Source organism: Oncorhynchus masou, chromosome 13 (assembly GCF_036934945.1).
Source record: "Oncorhynchus masou masou isolate Uvic2021 chromosome 13, UVic_Omas_1.1, whole genome shotgun sequence".
Taxonomy (NCBI): Eukaryota; Metazoa; Chordata; class Actinopteri; order Salmoniformes; family Salmonidae; genus Oncorhynchus; species Oncorhynchus masou.
In genome coordinates this window covers 62255442-62274310 of record NC_088224.1, presented here as the reverse complement: position 1 = coordinate 62274310, position 18869 = coordinate 62255442, and the positions used below count along the sequence as shown (strand labels likewise).

The 18869-nt window shown below is 39.3% G+C and overlaps 1 protein-coding gene across 1 annotated transcript; it reads left to right on the top strand.

Moving 5' to 3' along the window:
• The first annotated feature begins 1234 nt into the window (after window positions 1-1234).
• LOC135552788 (succinate dehydrogenase [ubiquinone] cytochrome b small subunit B, mitochondrial-like) lies at window positions 1235-9477 on the top strand. The gene is made up of 4 exons (XM_064984639.1): window positions 1235-1312; window positions 2265-2375; window positions 4451-4601; window positions 7837-9477. Exons 1-4 carry the CDS (start codon window positions 1264-1266, stop codon window positions 8000-8002), a joined length of 477 nt encoding a protein of 158 aa, XP_064840711.1. The 5' UTR covers window positions 1235-1263; the 3' UTR covers window positions 8003-9477.
• The last annotated feature ends 9392 nt before the right edge of the window (window positions 9478-18869 follow it).

Genomic DNA, 18869 nt, shown 5'->3' with positions numbered 1-18869 from the left:
TTTATTTATTTATTTACATAAGCCAGGGACACACTACAACACTCAGATCTCATTTTACAAAAGAAGCATGTGTGTTTAGTGAGTCCGCCAGATCAGAGTCGGTAGGGATGACCAGGGATGTTCTCTTGATAAGTGCATGAATTGGACCAGTTTCCTGTCCTGTTAAGCATTCAAAATGTAACAAGTACTTTTGGGTGTCAGGGAAAATGTATTGGTGTTTAAAAAGTACATTATTTCCTTTATGAATGCAGTGAAGTAAAAGTAGTCAAAAATATAAATAATAAAGTGAAATACAGATACCCCCAAAAACTTAAGTATTTTAAAGTATTTACACCACTGAATTTTCACGCACCAACCTAAAGTATCTCAAAATGGATTGTGTAACTCAATGAAGTCACTTATAGATGATTTATGAAGGATGGAAATGCAAAAATAGGTACCATTGACTTTCTTTGGATTTGTGCCACAAATGCTTTATTTTTATTTTTTATTGAAACAGTAGCCAGGTGAACAAAACCAAAGCATTGATTCCTGTCATACCTGCTTAAATTGTAAGGAAACCAATATGCCATTGTTTAATTTGGGTGAACTATCCCTTTAATATAATCACTGCTATCTATTCAGATTAAAAGGATAATCTGCAGTTGCTATATCCATTTTTTGATGTATAATTTAATGATGTACTGCGGTGTACCAACAGATTTTTTAAAGAATGTAATTTATAAATACCTCATTAACTTAGTTCAACTGTTGTACCCCATCAGAACCCAAAATATGAGCTTGTTTTACTCAAATGTTTGTAAACGAAGTAAATGTAATCAGACACTATAGCCTCAAAACATAGTTAAAACTATACCTTTGAAATCGTGGATGGTCAGTCCTTGCTACCATATCTCTGTCTATGAATTTGAGAATGGTTAAATTTCTCTAGCCCCATCCCTTTTACCGAAATTGTTATAATACATTTGGTAACATATAGCAATGTGCAGTCTTCTATTTTTGCAGATCAACATTGCCCCTAACGTTTGCTCAAAATTGATGTATGTTTCTTATACTTTATTATTGGAAATAGCCTATTAAACCAAGATCAATCAAACATTGCATCATTGTTTGAATTAAAATGCAGTTTATGTGGCATATGAGAATAACACGAAAAAGCATCCACAGTCAACTATCACCCTGTGCTCATATACTCCTGATCAGCAGTGGACAAAACAGCAACTACATCCGGGTAAGTTGTGTGACCTTGGTTGGTTAATTGTCATGGCGGCCATCGTCAGGATAAGTTCTGTCTGTCACAGAGGTGTCAAACGTAAGTGTCTTTGTGTGTAACTGTATGTTAATTCCACATTTATGTGTATTTCATATTGTTATTCTTACAGATTGTTTCCAAAAGTAACGTTACATATTGTAATGTGCTAGTAGCTAGCCAGTTAACGTAATGTTTAGCTGATGGATGAGCAAGGTACGACTTTTCAAATTCATAGTGACTTCACCCAGTCGGCTCGGGGATCTTTTGGTCACTTGCCCAACGATCTTAACCGCTAGGCTTCCTGCGCGAGCTGTCACTGGAGTCAATTATTGGCGTCACTGCATTGAATCGGATCTGTTTCCGCATCCCGTAAAATAGCCTGAAGCAGCTAAAATGATCAACCTCGATTCTAAAGCTCTTCGTATCAGTTTTAGGCCTCATGCTTGTTAGGAATTAAGGCCATCTCAACATAATCTTATCACTTTTCAAAATATTCTATATACATGTTAGGCTATTCTTCCCCTATCAATCCCACTTACTGTCGCATGAATCCAATTCATCCATACTCCTACAGTATATGGTCTTTGGCTGCCTATACTTCAGTTTGTCGAATATCTGACATTACCATATTTGACCTCTAGTTGTACTTATACTACTTTTAACAACTCCCAAGACACACAATTCACACAAACCAGTTACACTAAAAAAACGTATAAACCAGATAGGCTACCTGTGATTGCTGACAACCACAATAATGGAATGGTTTATTCATGATACTCCTTACAGTTTGACGAAAGAAAGACGCCTCCTCTGATTTATAAAGGCCTATGTGTAATATTCACATTTTGGAACCGAGACGTGTGAACAACTGTGTACATTAAAGTATAGCCTAAGCTGTATTGGTTTATGTTGCTTTGCCATAATTTAAAACCATACTTATAATTGAACAGTAAATATTGTGATTTAGTTGAAATATTGTTCATGACACTGATTTCTCGTCTTCTCCCCACAGCTCTGTTTTATCGTAGCTCTCTCCTCTCTCGATCCCTGGTTGCACAGCAAAAGGACCAGGACTGTCCCTACCCGTTGACTGCTAGGATTCATGGATCCTCATCTCTCTATGGTTTGTTTTCACAATATAAGAGCTTTGCCGATAGCCTAAAGTTTGCCTGTAGCACTCAAAGATTAATAATAATAATTGTATGTTTGATTTTTCTGACTTCTTAAAGTATTCAATGTTCAGGCTTGGATACTTGTTATTGAAGGTGATAGTGGTAGGCCTATATTATAAGTATTAGAGCCTACAGCCCTACAACTAAGGCGATTTCAAGTATTGTTTTGCTCTCTCGTATGCTGTCTCATGCGAGAAGGATTTGAGAGAGGGGGGGGTTAAGTCATTTATTGGCAGGGAGCCGGTTAGTGATGTTCCCACTGACATGTTTGTTTGTGTATTTGGTACATACAGTCCATTCGTTAAGTATTCAGACCCCTTTACTTTTCCCACATTTTGTTACGTTACAGCCTTATTCTAAAATGTATTAAATAGTCCCCCCCCTCCTCCCCATAATGGCAAAGCAAAAACAGGCTAATATATTTTTGCAAATTGATATAACATTTCCATAAGTATTCAGACCCTTTACTCAGCACTTTGTTGAGGCACCTTTAACTGTGATTCCAGCTTCAAGTCTTGTTGGGAATGACGCTAAAAGCTTGGCACACCTTTATTTGGGGAGTTCCCCAGTCTGAGGTCCTGAGCTCCCTGGAGCAGATTCTCATCAAGGATCTCTGTATACTATTCTCTGTTCATTTTTCCCTCGATCCTGACTAGTCTCCCAGTCCCTGCAGTTGAAAAACATCCCCACAGCATGATGCTGCCACCACCATGCTTCACCGTAGGGATGGTATTGGCCAGGTGATGAGTGGTGCCTGGTTTCCTCCAGACGTGACACTTGGCATTCAGGCCAAAGAGAATCTTGTTCAGAGAATGTTGTTGCTTATGGTCAGAGTCCTTAAGGTGCCTTTTGTCAAACTCCAAGCTGGTTGTCATGGCCACTCTACCATAAAGACCTGATTGGTGGAGTTCTGCAGAGATGGGTGTCTTTCTGGAAGGTTCTCCCATCTCGACTGAGGAACTCTGGAGCTCTGTCAAAGTGACCATTGGGTTCTTGGTCACCTCCCTGACCAAGGCCCTTTTTATTTAACTAGGCAAGTCAGTCAAGAACAAATTCTTATGTTTTTCTTCTCCCCGGACTGCTCAGTTTGGCCGAAAGGCCAGCTCTAGGAAGAGTCTTCGTGGTTCCAAACTTCTTCCATTTAAGAATGATGGAGGCCTCCGTGTTCTTGGAGACCTGCAATGCAGCAGAATTGTTTTGGTACCCTTCCCCAGATCTGTGCCTCGACACAATCCTGTCTCAGAGCTCTACGGACAATTCCTTCGACCTCATGGCTTGGCTTTTGTTCTGACATGCACAGTAAACTGTGGGACCTTTTATATAGACCGATGTGTGCCTTTCCAAATCATGTCCAATCAATTGAATTTACCACAGGTGGACTCAAATGAAGTTGTAGATACATCAAGGATAATCAATGGAAACAGGATGCACCTGATCTCATTTTGGATTATTATCTCAGAACAAGGTTAGCCAACATGTGGCATGATGTTTGAACTGTGATATCTAGTGAACCATGAAACTTGAGAACCTAAGCAACAACTTGTGATAGCGGGCCACAGGAGGTTGGTGGCATCTTAATTGGGGAGGACGGGCTCGCGGTAATGGCTGGAGCGGAATCAGTGGAATGGTATCAAATACATCATACACATGGTTTCCATGTGTTTGATGCCATTCCATTTGCTCCACTGCGGTCATTATGAGCCGTCCTCCCCTCAGCAGCCTCCACTCGAGCATGTTTGTATATTAAAACCTCAAAGATATAAACCTCCGTTACGAACTGACTGGGATAATTGTTAAACGCAACAACAAAAATCCGTAAGCTAATAGACAAACGTAATTGCTTCTATGTGCTAAAAACATGTCAGGCCAACTATAAATCTCTATCTGGCTAAAGGGTTATAAAATACATGTAAATACACTGTTTTCAATGATGAGTCTTTAAATGATGACCCCCCCCTCTCTCCACAAGAGGTTAGTTCTGCATGTGGATGTATGATTGGATGTTTTGTTATTTGCCCTTTTGCAGCCGGCTCTGTGTCCAAAGCTGCCTCTCTGCATTGGACAGGAGAGCGTGTGGTGAGCGTACTGCTGCTGGCCTTGGGGCCTGCTGCCTACTACTTCCCCGGACCTGCTGTTGACTACTCACTGGCTGCCGCCCTCACCCTGCATGGCCACTGGTAAGACGAGTTTCCCCTCAAATTGATTGTTGGTTTAAAGAGCACTGGCCAGCGGTCTCACTTCCTTTTCTGCTTAAACATTTTTACTTTCATATTTCCACAATCTATCCTTTCCGGACTAAAATTGTTGTACGTGTTCCGAATGAGCTCAGACCATAGTTTTTCAGCTTGAGAAAATGACTTGGGTTGTGACTACAGTCGGAAGCTTTTATGAAGGACAATGGTGAATAGAATAGAGTAGGCAAGTGGTTGGGATACTTGGTTGGTTATGTCCACTACATTTCTGCTCATGCAAAACTGCTTTGTTCTTAGCATTTATTTTAATTTCATTTACGAGAGCTTTTAGATTTTTGAAGAGGTGGGCTAAATGTCTCCCTGGAGCACTATGCCATTGCTAGACCACTGACTAAATAAGTGGCAGGTTTAAAGTACAAATCCTAGTTATGTGTGGTGTTAATATCCCTTAGTTTTTCATTTTGGATACTTGGATATCCTCAAGGCATGCCCCTCTAATGAAAACCAGGTAATTCCCAGTTGTCAAACTTGTTGCCAACTTGTCGCCGAGGAGTTGAAATGCACACTCATATGATGATTTTTTTAAACATCAAGATTACACATAATAATGCTGGTCATGTGTAATACACAGTGGCTTTTCCATTTGTGCTACTTTTGTTAAGTGCCTTGGACTATAATGAAGCCATTTTTTAAACTGAGCTCAGTACTATTGAACTTTGCCTTACTTGCTAATGTTTGAGTGCCACTATTTGAACTGGAGTCATCAAATGGCACCATTGTCCAGTTAACTGAGGAACACTATGAGTACGCCTACGAAACTCTGTCCTCCAAGGCCACTGCTTTGTACATTGGCTTATCTCTTTAGGCATCATTCAAGGAATTCACCATTTCTCATCCCTTAATGCTTCCAGTTCTGTTTGTTCTCAATGTAATGGTGTTGCTTCCGTCCCTCTCCTTGCCCCGCCCTGGGCTCAAACCTGGGACCCTCTGAATACATTTACAACAGTCACCCACAAAGCATCGTTACCTGTCGCTCCACAAAAGCCGCAGCCCTTACAGAGCAGGGGAAACGACTACTTCTATGTCTCAGAGCGGCGTCATTGATTGAACGCTGCTAACTCGCTTGCCATTTCACATGGGCTACATAAACAGAACAAGACACCCCACTCTGTAGTCTAAACAAAGAATAGTCTAACTAAGGTCGCATGATGGTTCCTTGAGCTATTGGTGTGTTTCTCAAGGACTTGGTGGCTCCTTGGTGGGTCTTCAGTCATTCAGATTATGCATTTGTCCACTTCCCTCTGCAAAACATTACCCTGGGGAAGCCAATGATTATGAAGTCAGGACTATGTCCCATCATGACTGAAGTTAGGATGGCTATAACCAGTGGTGTAGTGGAGGGTTAACGCCAATGTTCCCTCTAAGCTACACTCAGTAGCCCCGAGAGTGCATGCAGAAGAAATCAGCCCACAGAGAGAAGCACGAGATTAAACTTGACTCAACTCAGCTGGAAGACATATCTTTGGTCTGTGGAGGAAAGGGAGAGCGAAGGGCTGTTGAGGCGGACCTTCAGTCTGCTGCTCTTTTCCTCCACTGAGACTGACCATCAGATGCGGGTACCATCAGCCCAGGAAAATAAAAATAAGCAAAACATTTCAAATGTATTCTCACTCAGCTGTGCCTCAAGTAATACAACAATTGATCAATTACCTGTGTGATCATATTGCCTACCTCAAATGTTTGTATATAAAAAATACATTAAATGACTGAAGAACAATGCATTGGCAGAGCAATTCAAGAAAAGCCAATATGTGGTGATGGCTTACTGCACAAACCTCATTGCCACAGTACTGTTTTTAATTGGTTAATGTTGCATAGGCTTAAGTTTAAGTCAGCTTTATTTTTTAAATCTCTGCGGTAGATCTCGTCTTGCAGTTTGACTCAAAGTGATCTTGACTCAGAAAAGGTTGGTGACCATTGTTCTAGAGTTTTCCCTGTTAACACTATCAATGTTTCCTTTTACTGTGGCAACTGTGATAGAATCAATGCAATATTAGCCACTTTCAATGCAACATACCAAAACAAAATCAACAATGCAAGAGATTGTTGTATACAGAACATATCGGAGTAAGATTCTATTGCATTGACACGCACTACTCAGCCCATACTCTACACAGACCTGTGCGGCATAAACAATTGGAGCTGCAGTAGGCCTATATGCAAGTAGCCCATTGCCATATATGGATCTGTGCCATTTACTTTGAACTGGACTTTGTTTATAGCATGAGCGGTCGTGAGTAGATGTGCTTGTTTTGAGATTAGAGCGAGAGTTGCATGTAGCCACATAGGCACATTTTGTTCATATCCTTTGCTAGTTAGTGAGTTATCCCAGTTATAGATCATTTGTAGTCAGCAATAGGGGATTGATTGCTTTCTACAAGAGCACCAAACTTGTACATTTCTAGACATATTTGTAAAGCGAGTCAGATAAGCTTTTTTGTCTTAAAGGGGCAGTGTTGTATTTGAAAACCGGCTTGAATAAGCTAAGTAGGCAGAGGATAGCATAATTTGTCTGATTCTCTAAAATAATGGTATAGGAATAATGTTTTTTATCATTTTAGTGGTTTCTTGCATCAAACAACATTTTCAGTCACTTCCTTGTCTGACGGACAAGTGGATAAAAAAAGGTTCATGTCAAGCCCTGCATGTTTTTTTTCAACAGTCTCATGGAATGTAGGTCTACATTGAACATCACACATTGTCTGCTACTGTAGGCTGAGTGATAGCGGTTCTATTTCAGTGTTAAAATGTTGTTTCATCCATTGTTTTTGATGGTAGGCCACGCTGGTAGGCCTACATTATGATCAAATAGTCACAGTAGCCTACTTGGCTACCGCTAAATGTAAATTAAAGCAGCTACAGCCTCTGTTCACAGTAAACACGTTCAAGTTTGCAATCAACAGACCTGAAATTTGCTCAGTGCCCCAAATAATTAGAGGGAACATTTGTTAACGCTGTTTAGCCACTTCTATTTTGCCCTAGCGTTTACCCACCTTTTGCGCAAAAATACATTGAAGGTATATGGAGCGTTACTTTGCTCACCACGATTATAGTTTACCCACCTATTATTCCTTTCTATTTTGGCCATACATCACTGGCTATTACGTAATATTGTGGTTTTAAGCAGTTTCATACATTTCTTGTATTGTCTTCTCTCCAGGGGGATTGGACAAGTCTTAACGGACTACGTTCACGGAGAACCGAAGATCAAGATGGTCAACGCAGGCCTCTTCCTGTTGTCGACTGTGACCTTTGCCGGTCTCTGCTACTTCAACTACAACGATGTAGGCATTTGCAAAGCTGTGGCCCTCTTATGGAGCAAATGAATGGATTGAGGCTTGGAGGTTTGGGATGGGTGGCGTGGCGTGGGCACTGGGATATCAGCCGTCTTGTTCTGGTATGATTGTGAACATTCAAGGGATTATATGTACATTTCTATAAATATATAATTTCACAATATTACCAGTGATTCACAAGTGTCGTAAATCATGTTGAGTCAGGATTTATTTTTGCTTGTTTGTAGGTTCTGGAGGTTTTGTGTTGGGCATCAACAGATCTGTTTTTGGCATGTTAATAATCTGCTCCTATTGATTTATGTGGACTAAACTAAATAAGTAGTCCCCCTGACCCCTACCAAACACGCATACACATGCTGCAGTTGGCTAAATGTTATACGGTTAACTTTTACCTGGTGCCTGTTAAGGAGGGTGCAATTTTACAGAACACTTAGAAATGCATTTTGTAGAACAGATGTGATGATCTTATGTAGATAGAATAGGGAATTGTCAGGTTTATTCAATGCATTTCTAGCTTCCTCTGAGTGCACGCCTGTTATCAACTGCTAATATTCCAAACACTTGTGTGTTGCTTATTATCTGGGGAAGTAGCCACAGTGATTTACATATTTGACCTGAATTTAAGCTCCAGTATGGCAAATTACTTCTCATCTCTTCTGTACTAACTTAATTTATTATGTAGCCGTTGCATTCTTATTTGTGGTATGTTTTGTGTCTGTCATCAGTCTGTAAATACCAGCTAGTGCCCTTCAAGACCATTGCAGTCAGCTTAGTGCCACACATTTAGTCTGTTTGACCTTGCTGGTCTCGTTTGATTGACATGAGCAAATGGATGTGACCACTGGCAGTATTTAAACCCCATAGCCATACTGTTCTGGACTTCAGGGGTCTGTTCAGAAAGGGTGCAACGTTATAGAACATTGAGAGATGCATTTTGTGTAATTGATATGATTTGTCATGTGGAATTTGGCATCACCACAGCTCTATTCATTAAATGTCTAACTGCGATGTTCTGAATGTTTCACCTCACCGATCACGTCCCAGGAGCATGTAGAAGAGTAGCCATACTGATCTGTACACCATTGCACTTCCTCCTGTACCAGGCCGTGTTTTAAATTAGTCAGTCAATTATCCTATGACAATATCCTGGTTTTGTAATAATGTGCATAATTTACTTTCTCAGCTGTGCCTGGCATCATACTCTTGCCTGAATATTTAGCAATCTTGTTGGTAGGAATTTCACTTTCCATTTATCTGATCAAGTGTGTTTATGTATGAACAGCTGCTAAGCGTCAAGTTGAGTACAGCTAGCATCAAATATTAAGTGAAGTCAACAGCGGGCGCATGCACTTGGTCAAAATGGCAGAGCTTTGTTTTTGTTCTGTTGGGAGTGTTGGCAGAAACAAGGAAGAGTTGTCCTTTTTAAATATCTAAGAAAGATATAGGTATGTCTTTGTTCTCATATTACTCAAATGTCTAAAAGCTTAAATGGCTTTGGAAATTCAGCTGTGTCGTCTGTTTATTAGTTGTTGATTTATACGTCACCAATCCGTTCAGATTGTTAATCACAAATGCACCTTAAGCCTCTTCAGAATTAATGTGGATACGAATTTGATTATGTTTTAAATCAGTTTAATACAGAGCGTATACAGAGGACGGTAGACTACACACAGGTAGAAACAGCGTCTGGTAACTGTTCAGAATGACTAAGCAATCGAACTTAAGTGTATACTACTACTCTATAATTGGTAGTTAAGCATAAAAAAAAACAATTTTATAAACTGGACCAATAACTTTCTATTCTATAAACACTGAGTATTTACAGTGGCTTAACAAAAGAACCATAAACTCAACATGCCAGTAAGTTCATAATAGACTTCTCATCCACAACATCCTCAGGCACCTCCCTGAGAACTAACTTTATGAGCTCTGCATCTGGTCCAGCCTCAAAGCTCAAGTATGAACTAGTCCGCAGCGATGACTGAAATCTGTACTGAGATGTACCAGGAATTACTTTCATGAAGAACACAGCCTCATGTTTTGAGCAGACAATTTGGTCAGGCAAAGGTTGGTCCTGGGGGGAAATAAGAGGGAGGGGTTACCTTTGTCTTGTCAGTGTGAAGTTTGGTTGTGCGAACAGCTGGTATGAAGGTACAGTAATAATCACACCTGGGTTGTATTCAGCAGGTAGAAACTACTAAGTGGGAATGTACTTCCTGATCTTATCTCATAAGGAGAACACCGATTTTTGTTTTTCTTGAACGACTGCTGAACCCAACCCCAAACTAAGGCTAAAGAGACTACAGAGGGTGTCTATTGCTTTGTGGAAAGTTCAGCTGTAAAATGTGAAATTAAGCCATATGTTAAATGTAACGTAGATGTAAGCACTTCATTTCAAAATGTATGCTTACCAGTGGTTTAGCAGAAACTCCTTCTTGGTCCCCATTCTTGCAGCACACCATGTAAGTTTGCTTACAAGGTGATGTCACAGAGAGAATAACAGCAATTCCCATGTCCTTGGCAATGTCATTGTTTTTATATTGTTGGATATTGAACCGGCAATCATCTAGAAACCAGATAAGAAGCAAATATGAGTAAAATACTTTTGCACGTTTTAGTCATATGGATGTCACCTGATCTTCCCTGATGCATGGGGTTGTGATATGCAGCAAGCGCATCAGTAGCCTCATCTCTTTATTATACTTTGAGGGACAGTTTACTGGACACAGATTCAGGGGTTAAAGCCCCCCCAAAAATCCCATGACTTAAACTTAGAAGTAGACTCAGCGAAAGGAAGTTGCCACGAGCAACACCGCAGATTTGAAATGAGCGAGATTCAAGACTTCACTCATCATTTTGTACATGAATTAAACCGTGAGTGGCCAATTCCATATGACAGAAATCCTTGTGATGGATAACTTTAACCCCGGCAAATTGGGTTCACTAGGTACATTTACCTGCTTTGCATTGCTCCTTATTCCGCTCTTTAAACTTGAGAACGTCTTCATCTACAACCAGGAATCGGTTGTTCTTGATTTGGATCAATTTTTGGAAGCATTTTCTAGTCTCCTTTTGAAAATCATCCGACTCTAAACCTGCAGACGAGGAGGGAATGTGTGAACCCAACAAAAAACATTTGACAGTGTGATATACACAGAGTATACAAAACATACTAACCAGGTGAATCCAGGTGAAAGCTATGACCCCTTATTGATGTCACTTGTTAAATCAACTTCAAAATCAGTGTAGATGAAGGGGAGGAGACAGGTTAAAGATTTTTAAGCCTTAAGACAATTGAGACATGGATTGTGTATGTATGCCATTCAGTGGGTGAATGGGCAAGACAAACGATTTAAGTGGCTTTGAACGGGGTATGGTAGTAGGTGCCAGGCGCACCGGTTTGTGTCAAGAACTGCAAAAGACAGCCAGCCGACTCAACAACTGTGGGAAGCATTGGAGTCAGCATCCCTGTGGAAAGCTTTCGACACCTTGTAGAGTCCATGACCTGAAAAATTGAGGCTGTTCTGGGGGCAAAATGGGGGTGCAACTCTCATTTTGGGAGTGTTCGGTGTACATGTTTTAAAGTAACTGTCCAATGTTTTCAGATTTATATGAAATATGACCTATAATTAATTACAATGAGTTAATATTATTTGAAAGAAAAAACGATTTAAAGTATATTAAAAAGCAACGTATCTGTGTTGGAATGGTGTGGGCGTACACCAACAACAGAATTGTATGGGCATATACCGGTCCTCAGTAGGATGACATCAGAGAGGAAGAGGCTAAGCAAAAAGAGTCACTCCCATCAAAATCTGTCCACGTGGCAATACAGCGATAAGCAGACCCCCTGCCTTCCCACCTTTAGGACAATAACTCCCATTGTTAGGGTGGAGACGACCATCTCGTCATTATATACAGCATCTCTGATGGCATCATCCTCTATGAGGAAATAGAAGGCATTTTTTAAATGTTCTGTTTGAGATACAAGTTTGATGTGTGGTTTTTAAATGTTTTTTCTCCAATGTTTGCTTTGGCCACAAACATGAGTATAGCATGAGTCAACAACATTATTTGGTTATGAGCCAACAGAATGTGAGATTTTCACTGGACAGTTACTTTAACATTCTATGTTTTCAGCTGGAACTAAATAGCACATGGTCTAGGTAAGACGAGCCACATCTACATAACTTGTAATAGTAATTGTTAGAAATGTATATTACCGTCATGTTCGACTTTACAGGGAATCAGTCCACACAGATAACATGAAGAAAACACAAAGACACAAGGAGCAGAGGGTGACATCTCTGACAAAGCTTTGAACATTATTCACATTTAAAAATAATAATTTAAATTGGTAGTTTACACATGTGGACATAAAAAAAAAAGTTCAGTCAACCTTTTAAAGCACCACTTTACCTTGAAAAAAGATGTCCTCCTTGTCTACTACCGCAAACTCAACACACTTACATTCGGAGCTGCTTGCCATCTTCTCCGGATCAAGCTTGAACGTCACTAGAGGCAAAAATATGTTATGAGGCCTAAATTTATGACAAATATTGTCATACATTAATTTTTTCACTCACTGGCCATGTGCCCTTAATATATATATATATAGATCTATACGTAGGCTAGTTAATAAGCCTACTCAAGTAGCCTTTAAAATACTATAATATAGCTTATATAATTTACATTCAATAAAACACTAATTAGAATAGCCTCTACTCATACCAATGCAGACGTGGGATTTCTTTCAAACACCAGAGGGAGACATTTCACGTGATTATGCCATGAATCGAGCTGCACTGAGGAATACCTTCCCTTTTCTTGACATAGACTGACCGGGTGAGGGGTGCAACTCAATATCAGGAAGGTGTTCCTAATGTTCTGTGCACTGTAATCGCCATTCCAGGACTACAGTTTGCGCAATTACCTTACCCCTACATTTACCTTACCACATTTGAAGTTTGAATGATCCTATATTGCAAGGACCCTAGAGCTATCATCTTTGATCCATCATTAAGATCCATTGGCAGATCCGATCATACACATAGCCCTACATTTAGTGATAGGAAACGCTGCCAACTCAGTAAACAGAACCCAACATGTTTATCATACACTCATATTATTGTCATTATCATTGAATCAATGTCTTAATAAAACGACCCAATTGGCCTACTCTCAGGCTACATGTGTGTTTTGTTCCACACGTGTTTAATGCCGTGTTCAAAACAACTGGGAGCTCAAAGCTCTGAAATCGATTTGAAACAGTCATCCAATTCGAAATTCCTACTCCGGAACTCAGACCTAAAGCTCACTAAAGTCATTATTTGACCTCGTATTTTCTCAGTTCTCAGTTGTTTTCTCAGTTCTCAGTTGTTTGAATGCGGCACAAATGCCCGTCAGTTAGGGCACAACCAGGAAGTGGTTTCAATCATAAACCATTTAGATTTAACTTGTCAACTCGACAGTATTCTTAAAGATGAAGTGTGGCTATATCTTACCTCAGAAATGTCGCCTTCTGTAGGCTATTCAGTCATGACTTGAACTTAGAATAGATACTTTGTACCGACAGATGTAGCCTATTCATGTGTGGCACCTCCGACACTCGGTCGCATTGCTGCTAAACCCAATTTATGCTTTAAACAATAAAGATCCAGAGGCTGCAAATGGAGGGTGTGTTGTAATCGCGGCGCCTCCGGAGGCTTGCACAGGCCAAATCGAGCACCACAACGCCATGCGCCTCCCAAATTTTGTAACGCAAAAAGTATAAAGGGTGCTAATGACTGTTTCTCTACCTTAAACTATAAACTTTTGGGAATATGATGACATCGCTAAATTAGTGCACATATCAAATTGCACGGTCAATCCGCAGGGTTGGGTACATCACTTTCTAAATGTAATCCTTTACAATTTTGGACAAGTAACTAGTAACTAATCAGTAATGGGACTTTTGCATGACCCAAACTCAGTAACGTAATCTGATTACATTCAGTAACTTTTAGAAATGTACGTTACCAATTTAACAACATATTCCCGGATAAATCAATGTTCAAGTTTATATAGCTTTACATTTTACTTTAAGAGTTGGTTATGTAGGCTTCTTCTAACCCATCGCTTTCTACTATATATAATAATAATAATAATATTATTAAATTATATCTTTACTTTAAAAACCAAAGTCTATCAGAATTCCAGTCATTCCAATAAATGTTATACCCCTTGATCTTCAAGAATGGGATTTGGAAATATGCAAGTACATATTAGCCAAATTGTTTTACCTGAGCATGACCCCAAATCTAAGGATTTATTAGCCAGCCCTACTCTGTTGTTTATGATTTTGTTGTCATGGAGGACTGGTTGGGCTCATTGATTCGATGCTGCACTCATGGAATGGCATGCTTTGAGCACTACTGAAAAGTGCTATTTACATGTGAAAAATGAATGCCACATACAGCACTTGCTATAGACCTATTGTTTACCTTTTTGTTGGTGACACATTGATATCTTGATAATATGTAACTGTTTGAAGGGCAAATCATCAGATGAAATAATAAGTAAACAGTCACCCCGCCTCTGTTTTCAGACAATAGACATAGCTATGAATGCAAGGACTGATTATCCAGGTGTGACAATTGAACTAAACTCATGAGGCATTTATAAAAGTTATATTCTTCAAGAATCAATGGATGTATATACAGTACCAGTCAAACGTTTGAAGACACCTATTCATTCAAAGGTTTTTCATTATTTGTACTAGTGAAGACATCAAAACTACTATGAAATAACACATATGGAATCATGTAATAACCAAAAAAAGTGTTAAATAAAATATTTTATATTTGAGATTCTTCAAAGTAGCCACCCTTTGTCTTGATGATAGCTTTGCACACAGAATTCCAAATATATTTTGATTTCTTTAACACGTTTTGTTAAAAAGTTGTTTTTTGTTTGTTTAGCACTTTATGTGATTCCATGTGTGTTATTTCATAGTTTTTGCGGTCTTCATTATTAACCTACAATGTAGAAAATAGTTGAAAATAAAGAAAAACCCTTGAATGAGTAGGTGTGTCCAAACTTTTGACTGGTACCGTATATAAAATAGGTTTTTCTAAACAAGGCACATTTGTTTTGAAAGCATGGTGTAATTTGTACCCAATTTGAAATGAAACAGATTGAGGTTATGATCAAGTTGTTTCCTGTTCGGATAATGGCCATGGATACAAAAGGAAACTTTATTCTATGTCTAGTTTTTTAGTGAGGAACATAATTAGCATAACTGATCAACTCAAATCTGTAGTCCCAAGGCTGTCAATTTAGTATGGCATAAACACCATACTATTACATTTACATAATTGATCTCTAACAGACATGTCTGTGGTATTGACCCAAATGCCAGTTATAGGTATTTTGAAACTAAATATTTCTTACATGCTAAATACTGTAGAAGGTTTGCTGTCTTGTGAACATGTATTATCAAAACTCACTGCACAGTACACTCATCATATGATTTGTCATCAAACATGTGTACCGACTTCAAGGTGAAATTGAGAAGATATGAAAATATATTTGTTTGAGAACTAATACTTCATAAAAAGTCATTATAACAGGAGGAAACCATGATAGTTGATTGAAATAGCGCAGCTTATCCTAAATCCAGGGAAAAGAGGGTTGACTCACATTGCAATATTCCAATAACTTGCATTCAACCTATGGTCAGGAATTCTACATCACTTCAAGTTTGTCAAAAACCCCTGGTTTATCTTTGCATTTCTGATGATGATATAACATTGAGCGGTTTCACATTCATGTCCCATACAGTGCCTTGCGAAAGTATTCGGCCCCCTTTGTCAACAGCAGTTTTCAGTTCTTTCCACAGATTCTCGATTGGATTCAGGTCTGGACTTTGATTTGGCCATTCTAACACCTGGATATGTTTATTTTTGAACCATTCCATTGTAGATTTTGCTTTATGTTTTGGATCATTGTTTTGTTGGAAGACAAATCTCCGTCCTAGTCTCAGGTCTTTTGCAGACTCCATCAGGTTTTCTTCCAGAATGGTCCTGTATTTGGCTCCATTCATCTTCCCATCAATTTTAACCATCTTCCCTGTCCCTGCTGAAGAAAAGCAGGCCCAACCATGATGCTGCCACCACCATGTTTGACAGTGGGTATGGTGTGTTCAGGGTGATGCGCTGTGTTGTTTTACGCCAAACATAACGTTTTGCATTGTTGCCAAAAAGTTCAATTTTGGTTTCATCTGACCAGAGCACCTTCTTCCACATGTTTGGTGTGTCTCCCAGGTGGCTTGTGGCAAACTTTAAACGACACTTTTTATGGATATCTTTAAGAAATGGCTTTCTTCTTGCCACTTCCATAAAGGCCAGATTTGTGCAATATACGACTGATTGTTGTCCTATGGACAGAGTCTCCCACCTCAGCTGTAGATCTCTGCAGTTCATCCAGAGTGATCATGGGCCTCTTGGCTGCATCTCTGATTAGTCATCTCCTTGTATGAGCTGAAAGTTTAGAGGGACGGACAGGTCTTGGTAGATTTGCAGTGGTCTGATGCTCCTTCCATTTCAATATTATCGCTTGCACAGTGCTCCTTGGGATGTTTAAAGCTTGGGAAATCTTTTTGTATCCACATCCGGCTTTAAACTTCTTCACAACAGTATCTCGGACCTGCCTGGTGTGTTCCTTGTTCTTCATGATGCTCTCTGCGCTTTTAACGGACCTCTGAGACTATCACAGTGCAGGTGCATTTATACAGAGACTTGATTACACACAGGTGGATTGTATTTATCATCATTAGTCATTTAGGTCAACATTGGATCATTCAGAGATCCTCACTGAACTTCTGGAGAGAGTTTGCTGCACTGAAAGTAAAGGGGCTGAATAATTTTGCACGCCCATTTTTTCAGTTTTTGATTTGTTAAAAAAGTTTGAAATATCCAATAAATGTCGTTCCACTTCATGATTGTGTCCCACTTGTTGTTGATTCTTCACAAAAAAATACAGTTTTATATCTTTATGTTTGAAGCCTGAAATGTGGCAAAAGTTCGCAAAGTTCAAGGGGGCCGAATACTTTCGCAAGGCACTGTATATGGTTTCCCTTTTAATCTGTGCCTACACTGTTTAAATCAGCGCTCATAAAGTCAGATGGGTTGACACGAGGGGAAACGGTTTATCTACCTACACCAGCTATTGCATTAACCACTTTAACATGCTCGCCTACTAATTATTTCCTTGTCAAGTTTGTCAAAGCATTCGTGCTCGTTTTGTCAAACAGACAGTTTGGTTCAATTTAAGTGGGACATTGCAGTAACTGATGACACAGGCAGGCTATGGTATAGTTTGGCCTTACTGTGAGAGGATATGAGTAGAGTCAGAAAGAAAACATGCTGAAATGACTGAGCTCTGCATCTGTAGCGTTGCATATTTAGTGTTTTTGATGAATGTCCATGGGGACAAGAGTGACGCCAATGGACATAAGACAATGACCAGTAACAAAGGATTAGGACATAGCTCTCAGCTTTAGACCACACATTGCTGAAAGGACACTGTACTTGTTGTACAAAAATAACAATTTTGGATGTTAGATGATCGGAAATGCAGAGAGCATTTAAATTCAGACCTGGTGTCACGCCTTGGTCTTAGTATTTTGTGTTTTAGTTAATTAGTTGGTCAGGCCAGGGTGTGACATGGGTTTATTGTTTGTTGTATTCTTAGTGGGGTTTTTTAGTTATTGGGATTGTAGCTGATTAGGGGTGTGTGTTACATAGGTTTGGCTGCCTGAGGCGGTTCTCAATCAGAGTCAGGTGATTCTCGTTGTCTCTGATTGGGAACCGTATTTAGGTAGCCTGGGTTTCGCTTTGTATTTCGTGGGTGATTGTTCCTGTCTCTGTGTAGTGTTCACCAGATAGGCTGTAATAGGTTTCACGTTCCGTTTGTTGTTTTGTATTTATTAGTTATTTCATGTATAGTTCCGTTGTTTGTTTCACTAATAAACATGAGTAACCAACACGCTGCATTTCGGTCCGACTCTTTTTCGCCAAATGAAGAACGTCGTTACACCTGGGTCAAATATACATGTCAAATGTGTGCTTGATTTAACCATTTGCACTTTGGGGACTATACTATTGGTTCCATTGTACTGGCTAAAACTAATCAAGCACAGCTCAAGTATCTGAAAGTATTTGGAATTCTGTAGGTCAGGGTTCCCCAATATGCCAAATTAAGAAAAAACTAACTAATATCACCAGGGAATCAGCTCAAAATGATTTTACTTTAGGAAATCTGTACTCAAGTATTCCCACGCATACATGGAGGCATATGTGATCGTTTCCCAATGTAATCAAGGTTTGAAGTGTTCTGTTTTTGTCAAATATATCTGTTTGGGATTCTTGCAGTCAATTTGCAGTGTACAAATTATTTATAACTATGTTCCGCCCCATCGGCCCACGGCTGAATGTAATTGGTGACCCATCCATATCATGCGATAATGATAACTAGAACAATAAGTTTATAAATAATATGACCACAGTTTAAAATTATAATTTAAACGAATACTACTAATTTGATGGTTGTAGTCATCAAATGTCCTATTAACAACCACCCATATCAGCTAACTATTTAATTTCACATTTCTCAAGTATAGGCAAATTATCATAATGAATGATAACAGAAAAATGCCTGTGATAAGTGATTGTAATGTTCGGTTTATCATTCCAGCTATAGGCTACTGGCTAAAAACAGTTATGTGAACCCTTTGGAAATACCTGGATTTCTGCATAAATTGGTCATAAAATCTGATCTTCATCTTGGTCACAACAATACACAAACAGTCTGCTTAAATTAATAAAACACAAACAATTATATGGTTTCATGTCTTTAT